Raw genomic sequence first — 22,261 nt, 5'->3', positions numbered from 1 at the left:
CACCTTCAGAAAATTAATTGCCCACCTCTGGTATAAAGTGTTTTGCACTTAGTTACTGCAACATTTTTATGTTACGGTTAGAATTTTGTGTAATTAACATCAAATTTCTGTTAGGTTGTTGGTGTTGTAATGGCGTGGGGTGTATTTTATTGACCCCTTAGTAGCAACTGAGTCTCATTTAAACAACACAGCCTACCCGAGTGTTGTTGCTGACCATGTCCATCCCTTCATGACCACAGTGTACCATCTTCTGATAGCTGCTTCCAGTAGGATCCCACACCATGTCAAAAAACTAAGATCATTTCACACTGGTTTCTTGAACATGACAATGAGTTCACTCTACTCAAACAGCCCCCACAGTCATCAGATCTCAATCCAATAGAGCACCTTTGGGATGTGGTGGAACAGGAGATTCTCATCATGTATGTGCAGCTGACAAATCTCTGAGGAATGTTTCCAACACCTTGTTGAAGCTTTGCAAAGAACTGATATTGCTCTTTAGGTAAAAAAAGGGTCCGACTGGTATTAGCAAAGGGTACCTAATAAAATGACTGTATTGATATAGTTCGGTGTATTGTGGTGACCTTTCCTGAAGTAGGATGACACTCGGAAAGTTCATCCTCCACCAAGGTCAATGCCCAACTTTGCAATTTTAAATAAAGTCGTCTTGAACTGTGCCAGAAATGTTTTTTCTCCTCTCTTACCCTTCTCCACTGGGTTTCAACAAAGTACTTTATCTCATTATCTCTTTCATAGAGATACTAACCTCAAGTGAAGAATGTGTGTGAGCTTTGAGATCCTAATATAGATTTATAAACTGAAAGTCAAAGTGTTGTTTATTGTTTGCGTCTTTCATGGTTCTTTGCCAATCAGGGTGCGGCAAAGCCACATATCAGCTTTATACACACACTCTGACCCATAAAAGCATGTCACACCCAGCATGTGTGACATGACCAACAACCACTTGAGCTCCTATTTTGAGTAAATGTTTTCTGGCGTGAATAAAAAAGCCAAGCCTTTTTCTAAAGTTGTTTTTCCCCCACTAACTGGAAGGTCATTATTTATTGACATCACATATTTCTCATGTTAATAACTACAATCCATACTGCTTTATAAAAGTATAGCAATTATTCACTTCAGCTGACAAATATTAGACTGATGTTTCCAGTCGGATGCCTTACTTACTTAAACAAAAAAAAAAAAGATATTGAAGTAGAAAATGTTTCTTTGATTTGCTGAGAAAATTCTTCACATTAATAAACGGGACGCCCAACATCATACCAACCTATCTAAATCACCAGCTATTGTACACAAAAACTGTACCCAGCAGTTAAAACTTAGAAAAACACATTTTAAAGAATTTGTAACTTCTCGAGCCAATTTCTCCTGAAACTGCTGCACATCAAAGATCCAATAGATGCAATAAAATGTCAAAATGGTTTTAGTAGAAGTTCTCTGAGTGTAAAAGTCTCATTCTGCGGCATCCTGACTTAGACGTTATTGTTTTTGTGGCTTTGTTGGGGGGGTCAGTCGTCTTTGTCTCTCTGTCGGAGGCTCCTCGATTTGCCATTTTGTGTCTTGTTCCTTCGGAACGATGCCGGACCGCCTTCTTCTCCGAGGGAAGTGATGATGCGTTCTTTGAACTTCGGCTTGGGCTCCGGGGGCAGCTCTGCTGGAGCGCTGGCAGTGCTTCCCTCCACTTCAGGCAGCTGCAAATCCACATTTTCACTGAAATGAGAATAAAAGAGACAAAGAAAAAGCTCTTTAGTAGCTGCCGGCACACATATGTAGGATCTCGCTGTGTAACAACTCAAAGATGTTGCACTTACTACGGATCCTCTTCTTGCAGGATCTGCTCCCAGACTCCGTATGGATTGGCAGCTTTTGGCCTCTTGGCTTTCGTTTCCCTTTGTTTCGCCTGTTCTTCTGTTTTCTCCGGTTCAGCTGTTGTGTTTTGGACCTCCTCAACTTTTGTCGCCTCTTTATCGTCATCTTTAGGAGTGTCGTCACTCACTTTACCTTCATCCTCTTTTTCTGATGGCTCCGTCTCTGCTTTCCTTTTCTGCAAACAAAAATCAGGAAACCTGAACTGTAACAAGAAGAAGGTGAAGTTCGTCTATACAGACTCTCGCCTTCTCTTTGAACTACTCACCCTGAAGCTGATCTTTGGCACTTTGGGCTGCTGGCTGGTTTTCTCAGGGGCTTCAGCCTCTTGAGATGATGGGGCCCCGTTGGAACTCTCCTCCTCTCCTGATAGAGGCTCTGGCTGAGGGGTCACGGGATCCTCTGGACCCTCTGGACCCTCTCCTTCTTGGTTGGATTCAGAGCTGGATCCAGGCACCTCATCAGGGGGGAAGTCAGCAGGCTTCTCCCAGCTGGACTCTGAAGGGTGAGGGAAAAAATGGATGTAATCCCACAGATGACATGAAATAGAAGAAGCCATTCATTTAGAAAGAGAAACACTCCACCTCCGGTTTCTGTGTTGTAGTAGTATGTGTAACCATCAGGACTGACAGCTTCCATCCAAGCAGAGCCTGAAGTACTCTAGGAGAAACAATATTAAGATATATGAGCAACAGAACACCCCATTTGTAATTAAATTATTATATATATATATATATATATATATATATATATATATATATATATATATATATATATATATATATATATATATATATATATATATTATTATATAAAACAGATATTAACTCCAGTCTGTTGAGTCTGTTCAGAGGCTGAACTCGCTCCCTGGAGGCCCTCTGGTTTTTCCCACTTAGATTCTGTCATATATAAACAGACAAAGGCAATAATCAAATGGAATATATTTAAAAAAACTAAACAAACTATAAACAGACAGACTTTCACGACATTTTCCATTATTCCTCACCTCCTGTTATTGTGTTGTAGTAATACGTGTGTCCATCATCTGTTAGGCCTTCAACCCAAACCTGCTCTTCTGTTTGCTGTCTGACCTTACCGCTTGCCTTCGCTGCTTTCTTCTGTGGCTTCTTTGGCTGGGGTTTCACTTGAACTTGTGGCCGTGCTGTCGTTTGCTCCGGAGAGCTTAGACCTAAACACAAAGATGCTCCGCTGAAATAAATCCAAGGAATTATACTCACAGGTTAAAGAACATCCCCCGACAATTACCTTGCGCTTCTCTTTCCATCCTCTTCAGATCTTCCTGATAGGCCTTCAACGCAGCTTCCTCCATCGCAGCAAACTCTTTGGACATGCGTTCCTCCTGCTTTGCCTTTTGAATGCTCTTCTTCTTAATCTGCAGGAGAAAGATAGGGTGAGATGAGTGGCAGTGGCTTGTGGCCAATAGGGAGACAGTATTGCAGTCAGCTGTGTTTATGTCTGCACCTTATCTCTCGTGCCAGTCGTGAGAATGGTGCCAAGACAGGCAGGCTGCTCATGCCTGTGTGTATCACTCGAGCACAAACTGATAATGATAGTGTGCCCTGTGTGACCGTGTACTGGGGGCCATTTTATGCATAATAAAGCTAAAATAAATCAAAAATAGAGCTTGTTCAAGGAAGGAGTCAGGGTAAACAGTATAAAATTTGTGATATTATAGTGAAAAATATTTAAGAAAAAAAAATGTGTGTATTATGTGGTTCTTCTTTCAGTTGCTCCCTTTAGGGGATCATCTGCCACCATCTCATCTTATCTCTAGCGCACTCGCCTGTCACACCAACCCTCTGCATGTCATCCTTCATTACATCCATGAACCTCCTCTGAGGTCTTCCTCTTTTCCTCCTGCCTGGCAGCTCCATGTTGTCCAATATATTCACTATCCCTCCTCCACACATGTCTAAACCATCTCAGCCTGCTTCTCTAACTTTCTCTCCAAATCACTTGACCTGGGCTGTTCCTCTAATCCTGTACATGCTGGTCACTTCCAACGAATCAGAATCTGCTTTGCTGGCCAAGTGTACCAGTCTGCAAGTTTTTCGCTATTGAAGTAAACAGGATAGACAGACGGTACAGACAACAGCAACAATAACAACTTGTATACCATATACATATGTGTAATGGTACAATGGTGCAGTTTAAAGATGTTGGGATAAATTATGGAATAAAAAAAAGTAATGAATAACTGGTTACTACATATACAGTATATACATTGGAGGCTGTGACAGTTTATAGTTTTGTTAGCAGGTCTCACTACCATCATGTAAATCATCTTAGCTCTCTTGTGCACTGTCTATTGCTTTGGATAGTAGATCCCAGGTAATTCAAGACTTTATTGATTTTTACGGACACCTGTGTCTTTGTAAGTAAACAGACTGAAGGCCTCAATGGGAAGCTTTTCATATGAATGTAAATCAATTTAGCACGATGCATGAAGCTCAATTTCTAGACTTGTGGATGCTACAAAATAGATCTTAATTGTATTATTTGCTCAATTATTTTAATAATTTGATAATATTATGTAATCTGTTACTTCGTATGTTTAAAAAAAACAGAATAAAAGTTAGTACCTCTGAAATTTTGGCAGCCACATTTTCTTTGTGATTTTTCCCCCTTTCGTGGAACTCGATGCTCTGTAGAGAAAAACGCGAGAAACATTAGCGTGGACGCCGTCCTCGGTAACACGTAGCCACATCTTCCTGTATACTCACGGGCTTATTGTCTGCAATCCAGCACTTGCAGTACTGGCAGAATTTCCTTGGTTGTGACTTCCAGTAGTCAGCCCTACAAATGCAGAAATCAGTCAGACTGGCTGAATAACTGGCCATGTGTGTTATATATTTCAAAGCTTAAATAGCAAGAGTCTTGTCCCGTTACTTACATTTTTAAGTCTCTGTGGTGAAAATAAGATCAAGAACTTAAGAAGAATGAAATGTGAAGACGATTGCTTCACTCATTTCAAGAATGACAACATGGTCCGTTTGTGATGACGTCATCGACAGCCGCCGCTGAACGACAGACGGAGGTCGATACTGAAGCTCGATGTATGATGTCCCTCTGGTGGATAAAGAAGAAATCGGCACGTATTCTTGTCACCCTGCTGAAAGGTTTTTAGAAAACAGCAGCTACGCCATAGACTCCTTCAAACACCCTAGAGGGACGTACTGAAATTCGTTCATAATATGGCACTTTTTTACTACAGCCATACTCGCTCAACTGTCAAATGGAAATATAAATATCCGACATCACACCCCTTGATTAACGTCCCATATGGTCTAGCGGTTAGGATTCCTGGTTTTCACCCAGGCGGCCCGGGTTCGACTCCCGGTATGGGAACTATTATTTTTGTTAGTGAGTCTGCAGAACTTTCTTGAATCGCCTTACACTTCAGCTCAAGCACCTAATGCTCGTTGAAAATGGTACTTTTTTGGGAACATTGTATTGGTCCGCATGAGACACGATTACAGACAGTTGCGTCATCACTAGTGGCCGCTACGTTTAAAGGCAGCGACTGACCCACCGACTTTGCCTGAGCACGGAACCGCTTCGCCGGTGGGAATAATCGGTTTCCTGTACAGTTCCGTGCCCGTAGCTCCGGGGCTGCCCATGAACGGCACCATGGCCGCGTCTTCCCACCGGATAATGCTGGGGCCACTGGTTGCTGCTATCGACCAGGGCACGAGCTCCACCCGCTTTCTGGTAAGACAAACCGGAGACAGCAGGGGCAGGAGGGTCTCCTCTAGCTAGCGGGTCACATTTAAATGACTGTGGACAGAGCCGCCGGTGTCCTTGGCTGTGCTTTTCATGCGGGAACTCACAGTACTGTATCTACAGAGGAAATCTATATATTCATAACAAATGTCTGGTATCGTTTCACTTTACTGCAGTAGCAGTCTGTGCTCCCTGTAAAAAAACAAAACATAAGATAAACTACCTTATTCATCAAGTTGGATGATCGTGCCTGGTTCTTGTTTTCCCAATAAATGTTGATTCTGAGCTTCTATTGGAATCTGTATAAAGGGAAATTTGTACCATGTAGGCCTCAATTCCAGGAATGGTTGACAAAGATTTGCACATGAAGGACATGGAGGCAAAAGAAGAAGAAGAATAAAGCTAGGAAAAATGCACTAGTTTCAGTTAACAAGTAGTAAACTTTCCTATAAAGCACCGAACTCAAATAGTAATACAAGAAATATAAATTACATAGTATTGCCAAAAAAAAAAGACAGAAACGTTAGACCGTATGTATAATTTAATGTATTTAACAAGAGAAAGGAAGACGAGCCACACACCCAAAACAGTCAGCTACTTTTGTTTTAACATGTGTTCTTTTTTTGTTTATGTCCTTGGGTGTGGCTGATAGTTGAGTGCCAAGAGTTTAATTGCTCTGAGTCACCTCAGCTGTCAGATAAAGACACATGGGTGAAGTGAATGTGTGTTCTGTGGCATTTAAACGTTTCATAACAAGTAAAAGGTAATATTTTTGCTGATTTTATTTATTTACATTTTTTTAATGTAGTTTTGCACATTTTATTTTATTTATTGTTCCAGTGTTCTTGCACCGACTGTATCTTTGCATCTAATACCACAAGACACGTGCAGAGGTATTTTTGAAGGTGATAATTGTCCTGGGGTGACATATGCTATGCAGAGTTTACACTGCTTATCGCTTTAACACTTGCTTCCTCTAACACCGGTTGCATATTGCTATGTCAGGTCTGTCTAGGGTGTACCCCACCTCTTGCCCTGTGACAGCTTAGATAAACTCCAGCCCCCAGTAGAAGTGGAAATCACCAGAGACCCCATAATAGTGACATATTGTCACAGTACTTCAGTCACGATACAATATTTTTAACATTTTGGCGATATGCTAAATATTGCAGTAACATGGATTGCAATGTATCATCTTTTTTTCAACTGCAAATGATGTCTTTAATTTTTTTAAATCAAAAATGATATTATCCTGTAAGATTAAATTATCTCACTTTAGTTATTTTTTTCTTCTGCTAAATCAGAATGTCAAACATACCAACACTGACACTAAAACCTGCGATTATTGTTGCCATAAGGTGGCATTTGTGGATGTAAGGAGGTTTGCTGTCCTATTATTACTTGTGTAATCAAGTCATCGGCCCAATAAAAATTAGCAAGTAGCTTTGTCGAGTTTGTCCAATGTCAATTTAATACAAGTTTTCTTGGCTAACGTCATCTCAAGATAGTGGTGCATGAGATGAGATGTTTGTAATATTCCCAGAGTGTTTTAATTAATTAATTAATTTTTTTCCCTTGATGGCAGCTGCATAGTTTAGAAAAGCAGGTTTGTGATTCAACGAATGACAGTTTAAAGCCCACAGCTGCTGGGAAAATGTAAATGATGGCGTGGAAAAGCCTTTCATGTTGTTGTGCTGAAACAGGAAAAAAAGCAGGCCTGGGAAGCTTTCCCAGAATCCTATCTGTAAAGGCACTGTGACGTTTTGTCTCTTTTAAGGTGTTTAATTCAAAAACAGCAGAGCTCCTCAGCCATCATCAGGTGGAAATCAAACAGAGCTTCCCAAAAGAAGGGTGAGTGATAAAACTACTGAAAATCCTCCACGTCACACCACACATGTTTATCTGTTTTAAAAATGGATTCTTCTCGCGATGTTAAGCTGGGTGGAGGAGGATCCCAAAGAAATCCTGCAGTCGGTGTACGAGTGCATGGAGCGGACATGTGAAAAGCTGACGCAGCTCAACATTGACATCTCCAACATCAAAGGTATGTGTGCATGGGGTTCACGCTGCCACCTGAGCACCATTTTCATCCATTTCAAAGCTCTGAAACCTCTGCTGTTTAAATTTGTCCAGCTATTGGAGTGACCAATCAAAGAGAGACCACGCTTGTTTGGGACAAAGAGACGGGGGAGCCTCTCTACAATGCAATCGGTACAGTCTGATATCTCTGTGCGACTTGTTTGATGTGTGTCCTACAGACCTGACATTAGCATTGAAATAAGCACTGACTTCTTAATGCCGCCTGATATTTGATATTCTATTTATTCGCTTTTTAAATCTTGCTTTTTTGAATTTATTGAGCTATTTGTATAGATAAAGGCACTTTATAGCTCTTTATTATTTTATTAAGCTGTTTACCTGGTGTAACTTGATTATATTCATTTAGACTTTTGTTTATTTTAGCTACTCAATTGAACACCTTCTTTTTGTGTAGTTTTAACATTTCAATGTTTGCTTTGTCATGTTGTTTTAGTTATAAAGTGGTGCTTTTCACTTCTGTTTGAGCCTCATTCACACACATACACTCACACTCTAATGAATGCATTGGGGGCATCTTGGGATTCAGTATCTTTGCCCTCGACTTCCAGACTGGAGGAGCGAGGGATCAAACCACCAATCTCACAATAAGTAGATGACTGTGGTGGAACAGCAGATTCACATCATGGATGTGCATGCTGTCATGTTATTATGGACCAAAACATCTGAGGGATGTTTCCAGCACCCTGCTTGGAAAATGTACCTAATAATTTGGCCAGTGAGTGTATGCAGCCTCTCAGTTCCCTCCAAAAAGCCAACTTTATTTTTATTGGCTCCCCCTCACCTGACTTCCTCCAACAGAATTCCCACCTTTGCATCTTTATGAGGACACAAGAAATCTGGACCCAGCTGGCATCAGCTTGGCACAAGAGCATTTATCGCTTAATGTTTTGGCCTGCAGGGATTTCTGGTTTATGCACTGCCATGTTCAACACAAGCAGCCATGACTGTTACTACATCAGGGTGCTGTTGGTCTGATTGTGGATGTTGTGAAATAACTGCCATGCCTCTATTTAGTGTGGCTGGACCTGCGGACTCAGTCAACAGTTGAGCGGCTTATAAATAAAACTCCAGGAAGAAATAAGAACCACTTGAAGGTAACGTTGATCCGTGTTTGAGTTTGCACTTTTGTTCTGTTGAGTGCAGTTTAGGTAGGATGGTGTTGGCTATTTTCATCTATTTGAGTTTATAATGTTTTTTAATCCCTGTGTATTTTGTGTATGGCCTCACATAAGAGATTCACATTCATGTCATTGCCACCCTGCAGCATAAAACGGGGCTCCCGATCAGCACTTACTTCAGCGCCGTCAAACTTCGCTGGTTGATGGACAACGTGGACGAGGTCCACCAAGCTGTGGTCTCGCACCGCGCCATGTTCGGCACAGTCGACTCCTGGCTTATTTGGGTAGTCACAGGCTTCCTTCTTTAAGAGAAGTCATAGACATGTTCTTTGAATAAAGTGGAAAACTATATTGACTTTATTTGTGTTTCTTTATTTGTGGTGCAGTGTCTGACAGGGGGTAAGTCAGGTGGAGTCCACTGCACGGACGTGACCAACGCCAGCAGAACCATGCTGTTTAACATTCACACGATGGACTGGGATCCAGAACTTTGCAAGTATGAGAGCTGAAAGTCACATCATAGTTATTTATGTATTCTATCATATTGGTGAAGAGGGTGGGGAAATACCACCTATAACACCTCTAAAATTATTCTGCTGAAGTCTCACCTCTCAATGCCATCAGATATTTTGGTATTCCTATGGAGATCTTACCCAGGGTGAGGAGCTCATCAGAAATATACGGCCTTATGGTAAGCATACGCACACTGTCTCTCCTAATCACAAAATCACTATAATCTGTGGTTATATTAACTTTTTATACTAAAGATTTCACTGTTAGAGTGACTCTAGTGTTCAGAGAGTGCATTGCCTCATGCAGCGAGACTCTAAAAGATGATAAGAGTTTTGTTTTGTGTTTGTACTTACCTCAGTGTGCTTTCAGACTGTTTAAGTGCATGAAAGTTGATTGAGAAATTCTTTTAGGCATTTTTTGTGTGCCATTGTCTCTCTTCTCTCACTGGTAGAAAATATGTTCTAGCCGGGTAAGTAAGAACTCACCATCCCTATTTTCCTTCACATGCAAAGCCAACCCATCCTGCTTTTAACCCAACACAAACACACCATCACTCAGTGCATTTCCAAGATTCATATGAAGGCTAATGTTTCCATTAGATTAAGCGTCAAGCATTTAGAGTAGAGGTGGGAATAAGAGTAACCTCTGATAAGATGCTATTGTGACATTTGTGTAGCCAAAGATGGAAAAACAATGTAAAAAGGTAAAAAGCAAGAATTATGAATAAACTGAAGAAAGATCAGCGTTTTCACTATGATGTGACTTTAGTAACTAAATATAAAAGCGTACAGAAAGTGTTTTTTACTTTTAGTCTTTGTCATGCTAGGAAAGGTTTATCACTGCAGCCTGCCTGTTGATGCTTTGGGTGGGCATGTTTTTTGGCTGAGCCCAAATGCACATGGCAAAGCAGCTCTTTTTCTTTCATGCACCCATTATGAGTAGATCCAGAGTGACTGTGCATACACGGAAACTAAATCTTTGCCCTGACTTCAGTAATATTTGCTCCAAAGATTTCCCCTCAGTCATTATAAAGCATTGTTCTTATCACAGCTCATTTTGCTGCCCCCAAGTGACCGATTGCAGGCATTACCATCAATAGAGCAGAGAAACTGTAGAAGTAGAAAAGACCAGTGAGTGTTTTTACAGCCAGTACACAACCATGTCAGCTCTATTGGAAATGTGCTAGATGGACCCTGTTCACTGTGGTGGCATGCTCCTGGGGTGGTTGTCATTGGTGGACCATCTTCTTCTCCTCCAGCATCCCATCTTCTAAATCTCTTCACTCTTGGGCATGATTTTATTTCACCGACTTTTTATGTGTTAGCTTTTTAAATGTCATACCGAAGCCACGTGTAGGAGTGAAGACATTTTAGTAGATACAGGTTCACACTCACCCGCCTTTGTTTCCCTCACTGTGATTTCACTGTTATACTAAACTCTGTACAATTCAAATTTCAGCAGTATGTTTTTGTTATTTGGCTTCATACAGTCAAATAATAATGAATCGCCCCCCCCCCCCCCCCCCCTTTTTTTTTTTTTTTTCTTTTTTCAGGCTATTGTTCGTAGTGTTTAAAATTTAGTTTTTGTGCTATTGGTTTAAGATTTTAACAACAACAACAAAAAAAAAATCCCAGTTATAATCAGGCATGAGTGTCAACATCTACTTAATACAAGAGACAGTTGATGCCATTTTACTGTTAGGTGCTTATACTTGCTTTCATTTTTTTCTCTTGCCAGAAATCAGGGGCTCTTTCAGGTATTCCAATATCAGGGGTAAGTCTGACTTAATTTTAAAAAAAAATTTTAATATTGTTTTAGTGTTTGTCATGCAGTGTGAGAGGTTAATCCAATATGTGTATGTATTCTATTTAAAAAATAAACAGTGTCTTGGGGATCAGTCAGCAGCGCTTGTTGGGCAGATGTGCTTTCAGGACGGGCAGGCTAAAAACACGTAGGTGATATTTATAGGTCTGCTTTTTATTAAAACTTGACCCCTTTGCTAAAAATCCAGCTAAGTAGGAGTTTATTATGTTTCAGGTATGGGACCGGCTGCTTTCTCCTGCGAAACACTGGGGTTAAGGTCCTCTACCTAAGACTTGAGTTTAAACACTGTGGTACCATCGTACAGGCATTTACATAGAGTGCTACTTTTCTTGTGTCTGCTGTTTTACAGCCTGTGATGTCAGAGCACGGACTTCTGACCACTGTGGCGTACAAACTTGGTCGGGACAAGCCTGCCTGTTATGCACTGGAGGTACAGTATATACAGCATATATAAATAAAGTGATATTTGACATGGATATCAAAACGATAACGCCCACTTTCATAATATTCTCTCTAATCCTTCAGCTTTTTTCCGAAGTATGGAGGACAAAAACTGCCAAAATCAAAAACACATGATTGACTTTGTTAAAAAAAATAAATAAATAAAAATAAATAAATAAATAACTTAACTTCGTTTTAATAATAATTTGTTAAAACTCTTTCAGGTGTTCCGATATAAGGTTTTCATGATTTTTCATAAAAATCCAATAATTTAATGAATTTCATGTCATAAAACCAAGAAAATGCAAATATTTTAGAAATCTGTCAAAAACGTGTTTAAAGCTAAGAATGACGGAAGTCACGTTTTTATTCTCAAATTTGAGCTGGCACAGTGGGCACTGTATACATTTGAGTGTAAATGTATAAACAAGATTTAAAAATAATAAATACAACTGGGGAAAAGTGGGCAGGAATTGCAAAGGCAAGATCAATTTAAAAAAAAAAAAAAAAAAAAAAAAGAAGAAGGAATTAAAGATAAACAAAGAAAATTAAATAAATTATAAAATAAGGGGATTAATACAGATGTGAGTATATGTATGTTGCAGCTGTAGTTTAGCATTTTGTAATTGGTTTTATTTATTTTTTTTATTGCATTTTGACTTTTTGTTTTTAACTCGGGTTAGTTTCAGAGTGGAGGGCAGATGTCAGAGGCGATATTTAAGGAAATCAGAATAGGACTCACAATGAACACACACATACAATGAACACACCTATCAGCTGAAACAGATTTTTTTTTTTTTTTTTTTTTTTTTTTTTTTTTTTTTTTTTACTAAAAACCAAGGAAATTTTTAGTTAGCTAAAAAATAATAATTTTCTTATTTATTAAGTGAGCTATATATTTATTTAGATTTTGGCCCGTTTAGTCTTCCAAAGAGGATACAGAAATGTGAGTATCTGTGAAATGACAGGTAATCTGAATATGTATTGTTTTTGTTTTCCTGCTCTTTGCTGTCAGGGCTCCGTGGCCATCGCTGGAGCTGTGGTCCGCTGGTTGCAGGACAATCTCGGGATCATTGGATCATCTGAAGAACTTGGTAGGTTCTGCTCTTGGTTCGGGGCATGTGGTGTATCCGGATTATCTGTAAAAGGAATAATAAAAGTTGACTTTGTACATGTATAGAGATGGACCGATCCGATATTGCGTATCGGTCTGATACTGACATAAATTACTGGATTGGAGCGACTGCCTCTTCTCTCTCCCTCCCTCTCCTGCTGCTACTTCAATCATGAAACTGATCAATGATCAGCTGATCGGCTTTTCTGTCGTGAGTCCGTCTCTCTTGTTTGTCTATCGCCTACTTCGGGCCAGAATGAGGAAATCAGCGGCTGAACAACAGCAGCGCGTTTAAGCTTGATAAGCTGTTTTTAGAATTTATTTACGTTCTACACCAGGATCCTTAATAGTCAACGGTGCAATAGACTCCATACTTGAAATGTGCAATTCACTTGTATTTTTCTTTTTATTCCTATTTATTCTATTTATCCCCTTCGTATAGTGTGTGTGTGTGTGTGTGTGTGTGTGTGTGTGTGTGTGTGTGTGTGTGTAAAATATTCGACCTTTGTTAAGCTCATTCACAGTAACTCTTAACACTGTTAAGCTGTAACACATTAAATATTGAAAAATACACTTTTTCCAGTACGGTACATTCAACTTCCACAATTCCCTCAAACTCTTCACCTTCCGTGTTTGAGTTACGGTAAACAGCTGGGCAATTTCGGCATCAAGCATGCCCGGATCCCTCTCACACCGGATTAAAAGGCGTTTAAAGTGCATTCAGCAGAATAAAACGATCAGATGAGTTAAAATTTAACCAACTCATTCACAGTAACTATTAACATTGTTAAGCTGTTAAACATCAAATATTTAACAATACACTTACATTTCCAGTTCATTCAACTTCCACAAATCCATCAAACTCTTCACCTTCAGTGTCTGAGTTAAACAGCTGGGCAATTTCGGCATCAAGCATGCCCGGATCCCTCTCATCATTATCTGAATCAGTCTCGTTGCTTTTACTTAGCTGTTCAGTGATTATTCCAGCCTTCGTGAAAGCTCGGACGACACTTGAGACTGATACCTTAGCCCAAGCATCCACGATCCATTGGCAGATAGTGGCGTAACTCGCTCGGCGTTGCCTCCCTGTCTTTGTGAATGTGTGTTCGCCTTCTGTCATCCAATGCTCCCACGCAGCTCGTAATTTAACTTTGAACGACCTGTTGATACCAATATCTAGTGGTTGGAGTTCTTTGGTTAATCCACCCGGAATGACGGCAAGCTCCGAATTAGTTTGCTTCACTTGGGTTTTGACAGCCTCGGTGAGATGGGCGCGCATGGAGTCGTAGATCAAAAGAGACGGAGATTTGTGGAAAAAGCCATCCGGTCTCTTGACATAAACTTCCCTCAGCCACTCGCTCATTTTCTCTTCGTCCATCCAGCCCTTTGAGTTAGCCTTGACGATGACGCCGGCCGGAAACCTTTCTTTTGGCAAAGTCTTCCTCTTGAAAATGACCATGGGTGGTAGTTTCTGGCCATTAGCTTGGCAGCCCAGAACTACAGTGAAGGATGACTTCTCGTTCCCTGTGGTGCGTATAGATACCGTACTGGTCCCTGTTTTCTCGACAGTACGGTTCACGGGGATGTCAAAGGTGAGGGGGACCTCGTCCATGTTAGTGATGTGTTCTGGCCGGATCTTCTTTTCAGTGATCTTATTCTGGCAGTAGGTGCGGAAAATGGCCAACTTTCTTTGTAATCGTTTGGCAGTTGCTGTGAGACAGTAGTTCTTGTGCGGATTGAGAGATTATGCCTTTTCATAAAACGGAAGCACCAAGAATGTCCCCCTCGAAAGTCGTTGATCTGCATGTCACATGCTACCGCTGTTGCCTTGAGTCGAATAGAGACTGTAGAGACACTTCTACCTGCTGTTCTCTGTTCAATAACCCACTGTTCAATTTTGTCCTCTAACTGCGGCCATCGCGCCTTGTTCCCTCGGAGACTCCTTTTGGTCTTCTTTACTTGTTTTAGGTCATCTTTTTGCTTCCTCCACTTGCGCACCATGGACTCATTAATGCCGAATTGTCTCGCAGCTGCTCTATTTCAATTCTCTTCTGCATAACTAATTGCTCGAAGTTTAAAATCAGCTTCGTAAGCGTGTCTCTTCGCGGGTGCCATTTTGGAGTCGTTATACACACACAACACGGTAATGTTGTGTTGAAGCACAGTACGTATTACTCCGCGAGGCTCCTGGCAACGGTAACCGTAATGCTCCAAAAAGTGGCGCTAAAAATCTTTTTTTGACAGAGTTTTGAGCATAGTGTGCCACATAAAACCGGTTCGAGGTCAGTAAGCACAAACCAAAATTCATACATAAGGCGCACCAGATTATAAGGCGCACTGTCGATTTTTGTGAAGATTTAAGGATTTTACGTGCGCCTTATAGTGCGGTAAATACGGTAAAATGTCTGGCTTTTAATAAATAATTATCTGAATCTTACACCCAAAGTTTTAATCTGATGTAAAATGTATAGAAGTCAATTACTGTATATAGTAACTATTAAGTCTAATATACCCTAGTAAGCTATAGTACTTTTTCCGTTGGGAAGGTGCCATCTGTGCAGTCTGCAGTTCTGTTGAAGAAAGATGTTGAATCTATTTAATTATTCTTGAAAAATAATTGATTTCTGTGCATTTTTCATTTTTTTTCACACTGCATCAAATTAAAGTTGATTACGTTGATTAAGCATCATGAGGTGGAGGGTGGGTGGTTCCCTATTTTATTTATTTATTTATTTATTTATTTATTTATTTATTCATTCATTTTTTGCTGGGAGTTTTAGAACCCTATTAGTTAGGTTGCTTACTCTTTAAAATACCAGAATAGGGAGGATGGAGCAGGTTTAAGTTTATTAGATTGATCAGTTTTGCTGAACTATGAAATATTTTGGGTGCAGTGCATTTTTTGCATACAGGTATAACAGAATAGCTTTAGTGTTTTTGTTTTTAACTTGAGTATGAACTTATACAAAAAGCAGCAAGACATTAAAAAATGTATAAACTAGACAGCTGTTTATGACATCAGTGTTCACAGAATTTTTACTTCATTTGCCGTTTTGTGTTTTTTGTTTTTTTCCCCGCTGCAGAGAAGTTGGCTGCTTCTGTCGGCACATCTTACGGCTGTTACTTCGTTCCTGCGTTTTCGGGCCTTTACGCACCTTACTGGGAGCCCAGCGCACGAGGGTACTGAGACTGTGGTGAACATCTTAAAGCGTCTGCTGAAATGCACCTGTCTGAATCAAACTTTCTCCGTGTCACAGAATCATTTGCGGGCTAACTCAGTTCACTAATAAGAGCCACCTCGCTTTTGCTGCTCTGGAAGCCGTCTGTTTCCAGACACGAGAGGTACGCGCTTTGTTCTCTTGAAAACTAGTGTTCAGCTAGTGAAATGTTTGCCTTTGCTTTAAAAAAACCGCATTGATATGATGATGTGTGCAGATACTGGACGCCATGAACCAGGACAGCGGCATCCCGCTGACACAGCTCCAGGTAGACGGAGGAATGACATCCAACAAGCTGCTGATGCAGCTGCAGGCGGACATCCTCTGCATCCCTGTTGGTAGGAGTGCCGTTCACTCCGCCCAAGTGTCATGCCACAAGGAAGTTGACACGGTTATTTGTTAAGCACTGACCAAACCAGTCATGCAACCACAAGTTATATCTATTTATCTGATGTAAAACTACTGAACAAGAAATGCCTCTGAAGTTGAGCCACTAACATAAGTGTTTTTTCATATGTAGTATGATGTATAATAGCTCATTCATATATACATGTATTTGTCATTTTTCTGTTGTTGTTATTATTATGAGTAGGGATGGGTATTGATAAGATTTTCACGATTCCGATTCTATTTTTGATTCTGTTTAACGATTCGATTCTTTATCGATTCTCTTATCGATTCTTTTTAAAAAAGGAGAACACACAGGTCGATTAGCTTAGAACTTTGTTTTATATCTTCTCTTTGAACAAGATAGAAATTTAGGAGTAACATGGCCTTACAAACCCAACAGTGAGATCTTAAGAGATCCAGCCTACGGCTCTTCAATGGGGTGTCACAGGGACCCCAGGAAAAAAAAAATTGTAAATGTAAAATAATAAAATAAATATTCTTCTGTAGCAATAACAAAGTATAACATAAATTATTCTGTAGCAATTACACAAGAATATCCAGTAATGTCCCTGCCTACAATTAAACACATTCACTTACCAAAGTCAAATTGGGGGCATCTGCTGGCAAATGGGTGCAAGCCTTTGACCACAAACTTAGTCACTGCTCGGTGACATTCATCTATCCTGGCCTGAAAGGAGACGCTACCGGTAGACTGCAGCGAGAACTGCCAGCATCTGAGCCAGACTCTGTCAGTCTCTCTCATCATGGTCACCTAAATGCACAGTAATGGCAGGTTTTGTAATAAGGCAGATCGCGCTAACATAATATGCACTGTTAGTTGATTATTTACCTGCCGCATTAACGGGAGAGGACGTGCAAACGTTACCGCTGCTGCTGGGTTGAGATTCACGAGAGCGGAATTAAAAACACGACATTTATTTAAGGTCATTGTGTGTTTTGTGAGCAAATGCTTTTGCATATTCGGAGTGTTTCCTCCCTTAAATGAAACATCTACTTTGCAAGTATTGCAAGTTGCCCAGTGGTCAAACTTTGGAGCATTTGAGCCGCCATGTTTCCTGCCAGGTAAATGATGCTCCGCAACGTGGTGACGTCATTTGGGGCGACTGGAATCGATAAGGGAATCGTTTGCAAAAATGGCAAACAATTCCAAGGAATTGAAACAGTGGGAACCGGTTCTCAACAAGAACCGGGTTTCGATACCCATCCCTAATCATGAGTAAATATAATGTCCATTTCCAGTGAAACCATCCATGCCTGAGACCACAGCTCTCGGTGCAGCGATGGCAGCAGGAGCAGCAGAGGGGGTGAGCGTTTGGAGTCTGAACCCCGAGGACCTGAGCGAAGTGACGTCAGAGAAGTTCGAACCTCAAATCAACCCCGAAGGTACGTTGGCCTGCTGCCAGAGCTCTGGCTGGCTGATGAGATCAGATAATGCTTAAAATATGCGATGCTTAAAAGTAAACACACTTATCTATGTTCTACAGAGAGCGAGTTTCGATATGCTCGGTGGAAGAAGGCTGTTGAGAAATCCATGAACTGGGAGACGATGGAGCCTGTTTGCAATGGAAACGGTGGGAAGCACTCACAGCTCAGAAAAGGTTTAAACTCCAAGACGAGGCCATAAATCAAAAAACAATACCTCAAACAATAAAAGACACATTCATGTATTTTGACGCCTGTCGTTTAAAAAAAAAAAAACGTTACTGCCCTGATATTACTGATAGGTGATTTTAGTCAAAACATTATGAAGCTCATGAGTTTATCCACGGCTCAATCTGTAATCTGGTATAGTCAAATTAGGTGATTATTATGCTGTATGGGGATGTTCTTCTGTTGTTATCAGAAGAACATCCCCATTTGTTTAACTAACACTATCATGCAGCTGTGTGCTTGCAATGAATATTTTTAAAATATTGTTCCTGAAAAACTCATTTATATGTTCAAGAAGCTAAGATAACATGCAGTACTGTGCAAAACTCTTGTACTATGTTGAGGTCCGGGCTCTGGGGTGGCCAATCCATGACTGCTTGGGTTTTACTGTGCGTTTTTCTATCTAGGTATGCTTTTCCTTTATCAGCAGTGTGTTTGGGATCATTGCCATGCTGATAAATGAAGCTGCTGCCAATCAAAGCTTAAAATCGGTTCTTTGAGTAGACACAACACTGGTTCATCCCCTGAGTTAGCACAAACAAAAATCATTCCTCTGAAAATAGGCAGGTACAAGGACTGGACTGAAAATGAGTGAAAAAGCAACCAATGTCCAAAGAACACCTTTGAAAGACCTTGAAAAATTCTGGAGAACTGTTGCTCAACACCGCTTAAAGAAAAGAAACTCTGGGTGCATGGAAGCAAAAATCACACTATACTGATTCTAAGATATCTATGTTTATTCCTAATTAATGTTACAATATATATTTATATTATTTGAATATATTTATATTGTTCAACTTTGACATCTAACATATGTGTTATATTATTATATTCAGTATTGTTCTGGTAAATTTACCAGTATATGGATCTTTACCTGAAACCCAAGCAGTGCAGGGGTTTGGTAGTATAAGGAAATGACGAGTGGATCAAGACTTTTGCGAAGTAGTGTATATTTTCCTATGTTACTACAGTGTGCAGAGGTAGAGGCCATTTTGACTTGTTTTTAGTTCGCTGCTCAGAATCATCGTCTCTCTTCTTCTCTGTTCCGTGCTCGTTTCATGGAAAAGGTGAAACCAGTATCTTCAGCAGCGTCCCGCTTGGCTTCTACATCATTGGCAGCATGCTGATGTTAATTGGAGCGAAATGCCTCACAGGTCAGTATGTCTACTCTGTACTCATACGTGATGCCAGTGTTTACGTGTGTCACAGGTGGAGCAGATGTCTCGGGTGCGCAGCTCCAGTTGCGAGCACAGAAGCTCCACCTACCTGTTGTTTGCATTTACAGGAATGTTAGCTTAAAGGGAGGGTAATGGCAGCTAAAAAGGCTTGTTTCAGTCAGAGCATGAACTGATGAGGTGAAGCAAGTTCCAGGAAATGAAAATTATTTTGAACAATGACTCATTAAAAACTGCTTTGATAGAGAGACAGAATAAAAACAAGTAACTGAGGGTGTTGTAGGTAAACATTGCAGGTTAAACATGATGAACTTTTTTGGAAACAAGTTTCCAAAGTCGCTCAATTAAAGTTCAGATTTCCTAACTTGACAACTATCACTCTACATAATAAAAAGAGCTCTTGTTCCATCCTGTTCATGGTTGTAGTGCCAGCTGTTCAGATTTTTAAAAACAAATTACCAATTTACCTTTGCAAGCACTCAATTGGAACAGTTTGACGTTAGGTGAGCTTTTGTGTTAGTACTTATTACACTTTTAAAAAGCCTTACTATTTGACAGCTCTAGTGGAGAGTAAACCTTTCTCAAAATGAAATGTGTGCCCCTTTGTTACTTTTCTTTCAGGCCACAAGTAGACTGTGATTTCTGGAGGCATTAAATTGACGTGGATGGGGGGGAGAGGAAACAGGACCAGCGCTTGTGCTCTTGTTGAAATCTTACCCAAAAATCATTCCAGAGAGAGACACAGACCTCCTGCTGAGCCTCACCGCCGAGTACGAAATCAGGACAACTCTGACTAACGGGACATCTTCAATATCATTTTCATGGTTATTTAATTTTTAAAAAATTATATTTGTGGCAAAGAACACATCAGTACGGTATCCATTAATTTTAGCAGCATTGCACATGCAGTGTTTCCTTTCCTTTTTTACAGGGTGATGCATTTCTGACTATTTATGTAGATACTTGTAAATGTGTAAGTGCGAAATGCTGTCTAATTTGTTTGTCACGGTTAACCTTGAACTGTGTAACCCTCAGACCCTCCACAGTGAGCTACAGGAACTTTTTTTAGAGCACTTTATAATTTTTTTTCTTTGTTTTTGTTTAGACGATCTGTCCTAACGAGTCTTTGTATGGTGTATATGTATTTTTTCTTGTTTTGAACAGTTGGGATTAGGACACAGAAAGTTTGAGGTAGTCTGTAGTAAAACTGAAGGGACAGGTGGGACGTGGTGCACTGACGGGTCTGCTTTTAGTGAAAGTGAACCTGTACATACTTGATCGGTTGTATGGATATCCGTGGGAGTGCAGTGTATGAGGAAAGCCGCACATGCATATTCTTACACCAGGAAACAAAACGGCAGCAGCAAGTTGTAACTTGGTTACTGTTCAGCCCAAAATGGATTCAATGGTGTAAGCCTAGTCATGGTTGACAAGGTCTGTTCACCCTGAGATTCATCTGTGATCATCCAGATTAAGCTGGTACGCTCATTTTTGGGCGACACCTGCTTTTTGTTGAATGTACTGGATAAGCAAAAAATAAAAAAATAAGTGAAGCATTTAAAAAACAAACAAACAAAAAAAAAAACAAATTACAGTGGCAGCTGAAATACTTTCGGTATCGCTGCAGTGAAAACTGCCATCTACCCTGATGAAAGGCCCATGCAGAATGTAATCTCTGAAGGCATCCCTCCCCACCCTTTCTCCCCTCTATCTCCCCACATTGATTGAGCTGTGATGTTGGCTAGCTGCCTGCATTGTTTGGCTGGAGATGTATGCGGCAGAATATCGCTCACGGCAAAGCTTGAGGCTTTTTTCCCCCTTTTTTTTTTTTTTTAAATTAACTGTAGCAACCTGTTTATTTCTGAGTCACAATTACAGCTAAACATATTTTGTTTTTAACATGTTGCGCTCCGTTTAAGTTTCACTACACCCAGTGGGAAATCGTCTAAACTGTGCAAGTTGCACCTAAACAGGCCATGATTACGATGTGTAAACATGATTTACGTCGCTCTGAGCGACTGGTTGCGTCTCTGTGGGCTTTAAAAAAAAAATGTATTTAAAATGATGGAAGTTAGTTTCCAGTTCATGCAAAACATGCTTCTGATATGCAAATGAACGCTCGTTTGAAACAAACTTTAACTTGCTGCACTAAAACGTAAAGGTTCAGAACGTTTCTCCAGTGAAATGATTCAAACCGACGCAAGCTCTTTAAGTGGCTCTCTTTGCTTCGTGGTCGGGGCTTAAGTTTCAGTCGGGCCTGATGAAGTATGAGCGTCCCTGGTTGGGAAGGTTGTAGGCAGTACATGTTTGTTTCTGTGCTTGCTCTCTGTAACCCTGGACTATTAAATTATGCAGCCCTCTTATGATGTGAAAATGCTGAATATTCTGTTGTGATATAAAGAGTTTACAAATGAATATGTGAGAGGAAAGCAATGGAAGAACAAAGTGTAACTGCCAACGTTTGCCCCCTGACCTTTAACTGTGAAATGGGAAAATTGCTTTGAATAGTGACATCACCTCCCTGCATGTCCTTACCTGAAACGCACCAACAGTGGAAAGTATTTGTACTTGTCATGTGAACTGGTGTTTTTCTTGCTGTCACATTAAAGAGCAATTTCGCCCAAACTCTGCGGCTCCAGGTGTGCTGACCTCTCTGAAGATTGTAGGTCAGATCTGCAGTAAAAGAGAAACTGCAAACTAACCCTCAGACTTGAGAAATGTTTGAAATGAGGAAAAGGATGTGCATGCCATCGCTTTTCAAGTGACAGTTTCCTTGTTGAAGTGACATGTCATTATTAGAGAGATGTGTACTGACACATGACCAACAAATGCAGAGTCAGTACGTTTTTGCTTTCAGTGAAATGAAATCTAACAGCCAGCAAGAAAATGTATTCGTTTCCTTAGTTACACTGTTGTTGCCCTGCTTAAAAAAAAGAAAAAAGAAAAAAAAGTAACGTATAACTTCCAACCACTAATGTGGAGTTTGTAGCTGCAAAACATAAATAGGCTAAACAGCTCACATCGAGATGATCATTGATTTACTGTTGGACAAGGATGACAACAGCGAGG

At 40.3% G+C, this 22,261-nt stretch overlaps 2 protein-coding genes and 1 non-coding gene across 4 annotated transcripts; 2 read left to right on the top strand and 1 right to left on the bottom strand.

Annotated features, from left to right (window-relative positions):
* Window positions 1-1,028: 1,028 nt before the first annotated feature.
* On the bottom strand, window positions 1,029-4,918 carry wbp4 (WW domain binding protein 4). The gene is made up of 10 exons (XM_085448875.1): window positions 4,799-4,918; window positions 4,629-4,701; window positions 4,488-4,550; window positions 3,151-3,277; window positions 2,891-3,073; window positions 2,713-2,783; window positions 2,469-2,544; window positions 2,153-2,382; window positions 1,830-2,062; window positions 1,029-1,728 (listed from the first exon to the last, which is right to left on the bottom strand). Coding segments are annotated over exons 1-10 (1,260 nt in total). The 5' UTR covers window positions 4,801-4,918; the 3' UTR covers window positions 1,029-1,526.
* A 19-nt stretch (window positions 4,919-4,937) lies between these two features.
* Window positions 4,938-21,818, top strand: LOC146681119 (glycerol kinase-like). Of its 2 annotated transcripts, XM_085448869.1 has the most exons (22): window positions 4,938-5,616; window positions 7,406-7,479; window positions 7,566-7,672; window positions 7,762-7,839; window positions 8,743-8,822; window positions 8,993-9,130; window positions 9,233-9,342; window positions 9,471-9,537; window positions 9,811-9,828; window positions 11,097-11,132; window positions 11,243-11,310; window positions 11,397-11,439; window positions 11,533-11,613; window positions 12,640-12,718; window positions 15,822-15,918; window positions 15,996-16,080; window positions 16,174-16,294; window positions 17,607-17,750; window positions 17,852-17,938; window positions 19,085-19,171; window positions 19,669-19,695; window positions 19,814-21,818. In XM_085448869.1, exons 1-22 carry the CDS (start codon window positions 5,524-5,526, stop codon window positions 19,822-19,824), a joined length of 1,731 nt encoding a protein of 576 aa, XP_085304995.1. In that variant the 5' UTR covers window positions 4,938-5,523; the 3' UTR covers window positions 19,825-21,818. The 2 variants fall into 2 exon arrangements, with proteins under 2 accessions (XP_085304995.1, XP_085304996.1); XM_085448870.1 differs by lacking the exon at window positions 19,669-19,695 and having other exon boundaries at window positions 4,939-5,616.
* On the top strand, window positions 5,182-5,253 carry trnae-uuc (transfer RNA glutamic acid (anticodon UUC)). The gene has a single exon. It is a non-coding gene; the product is annotated as a tRNA-Glu (tRNA).
* Window positions 21,819-22,261: the final 443 nt, after the last annotated feature.

Source organism: Copadichromis virginalis, linkage group LG23, assembly GCF_057382275.1.
Source record: "Copadichromis virginalis isolate Kocher_CV1m ecotype Utaka linkage group LG23, C_Virginalis_male_GT1.1, whole genome shotgun sequence".
NCBI classification, from domain to species: Eukaryota; Metazoa; Chordata; class Actinopteri; order Cichliformes; family Cichlidae; genus Copadichromis; species Copadichromis virginalis.
Note: the sequence above shows the minus strand (reverse complement) of the source record. Positions and strands in the feature narration are given on the sequence as shown.

Bases quoted from the DNA above. Each gene is read 5' to 3' on its own strand.
- wbp4 (XM_085448875.1), bottom strand. The intron at 2,784-2,890 runs GTGAGGAATAAT...TATATATGACAG, and splicing joins CTACAACACAATAACAGGAG to AATCTAAGTGGGAAAAACCA. The intron at 2,063-2,152 runs GTGAGTAGTTCA...TTTTGTTTGCAG, and splicing joins TGCCAAAGATCAGCTTCAGG to AAAAGGAAAGCAGAGACGGA.
- LOC146681119 (XM_085448869.1), top strand. From the start codon at position 5,524: ATGAACGGCACCATGGCCGCGTCTTCCCACCGGATAATGCTGGGGCCA. The intron at 11,311-11,396 runs GTAGGTGATATT...ATTATGTTTCAG, and splicing joins GACGGGCAGGCTAAAAACAC to GTATGGGACCGGCTGCTTTC. The intron at 11,440-11,532 runs GTCCTCTACCTA...GCTGTTTTACAG, and splicing joins TGCGAAACACTGGGGTTAAG to CCTGTGATGTCAGAGCACGG.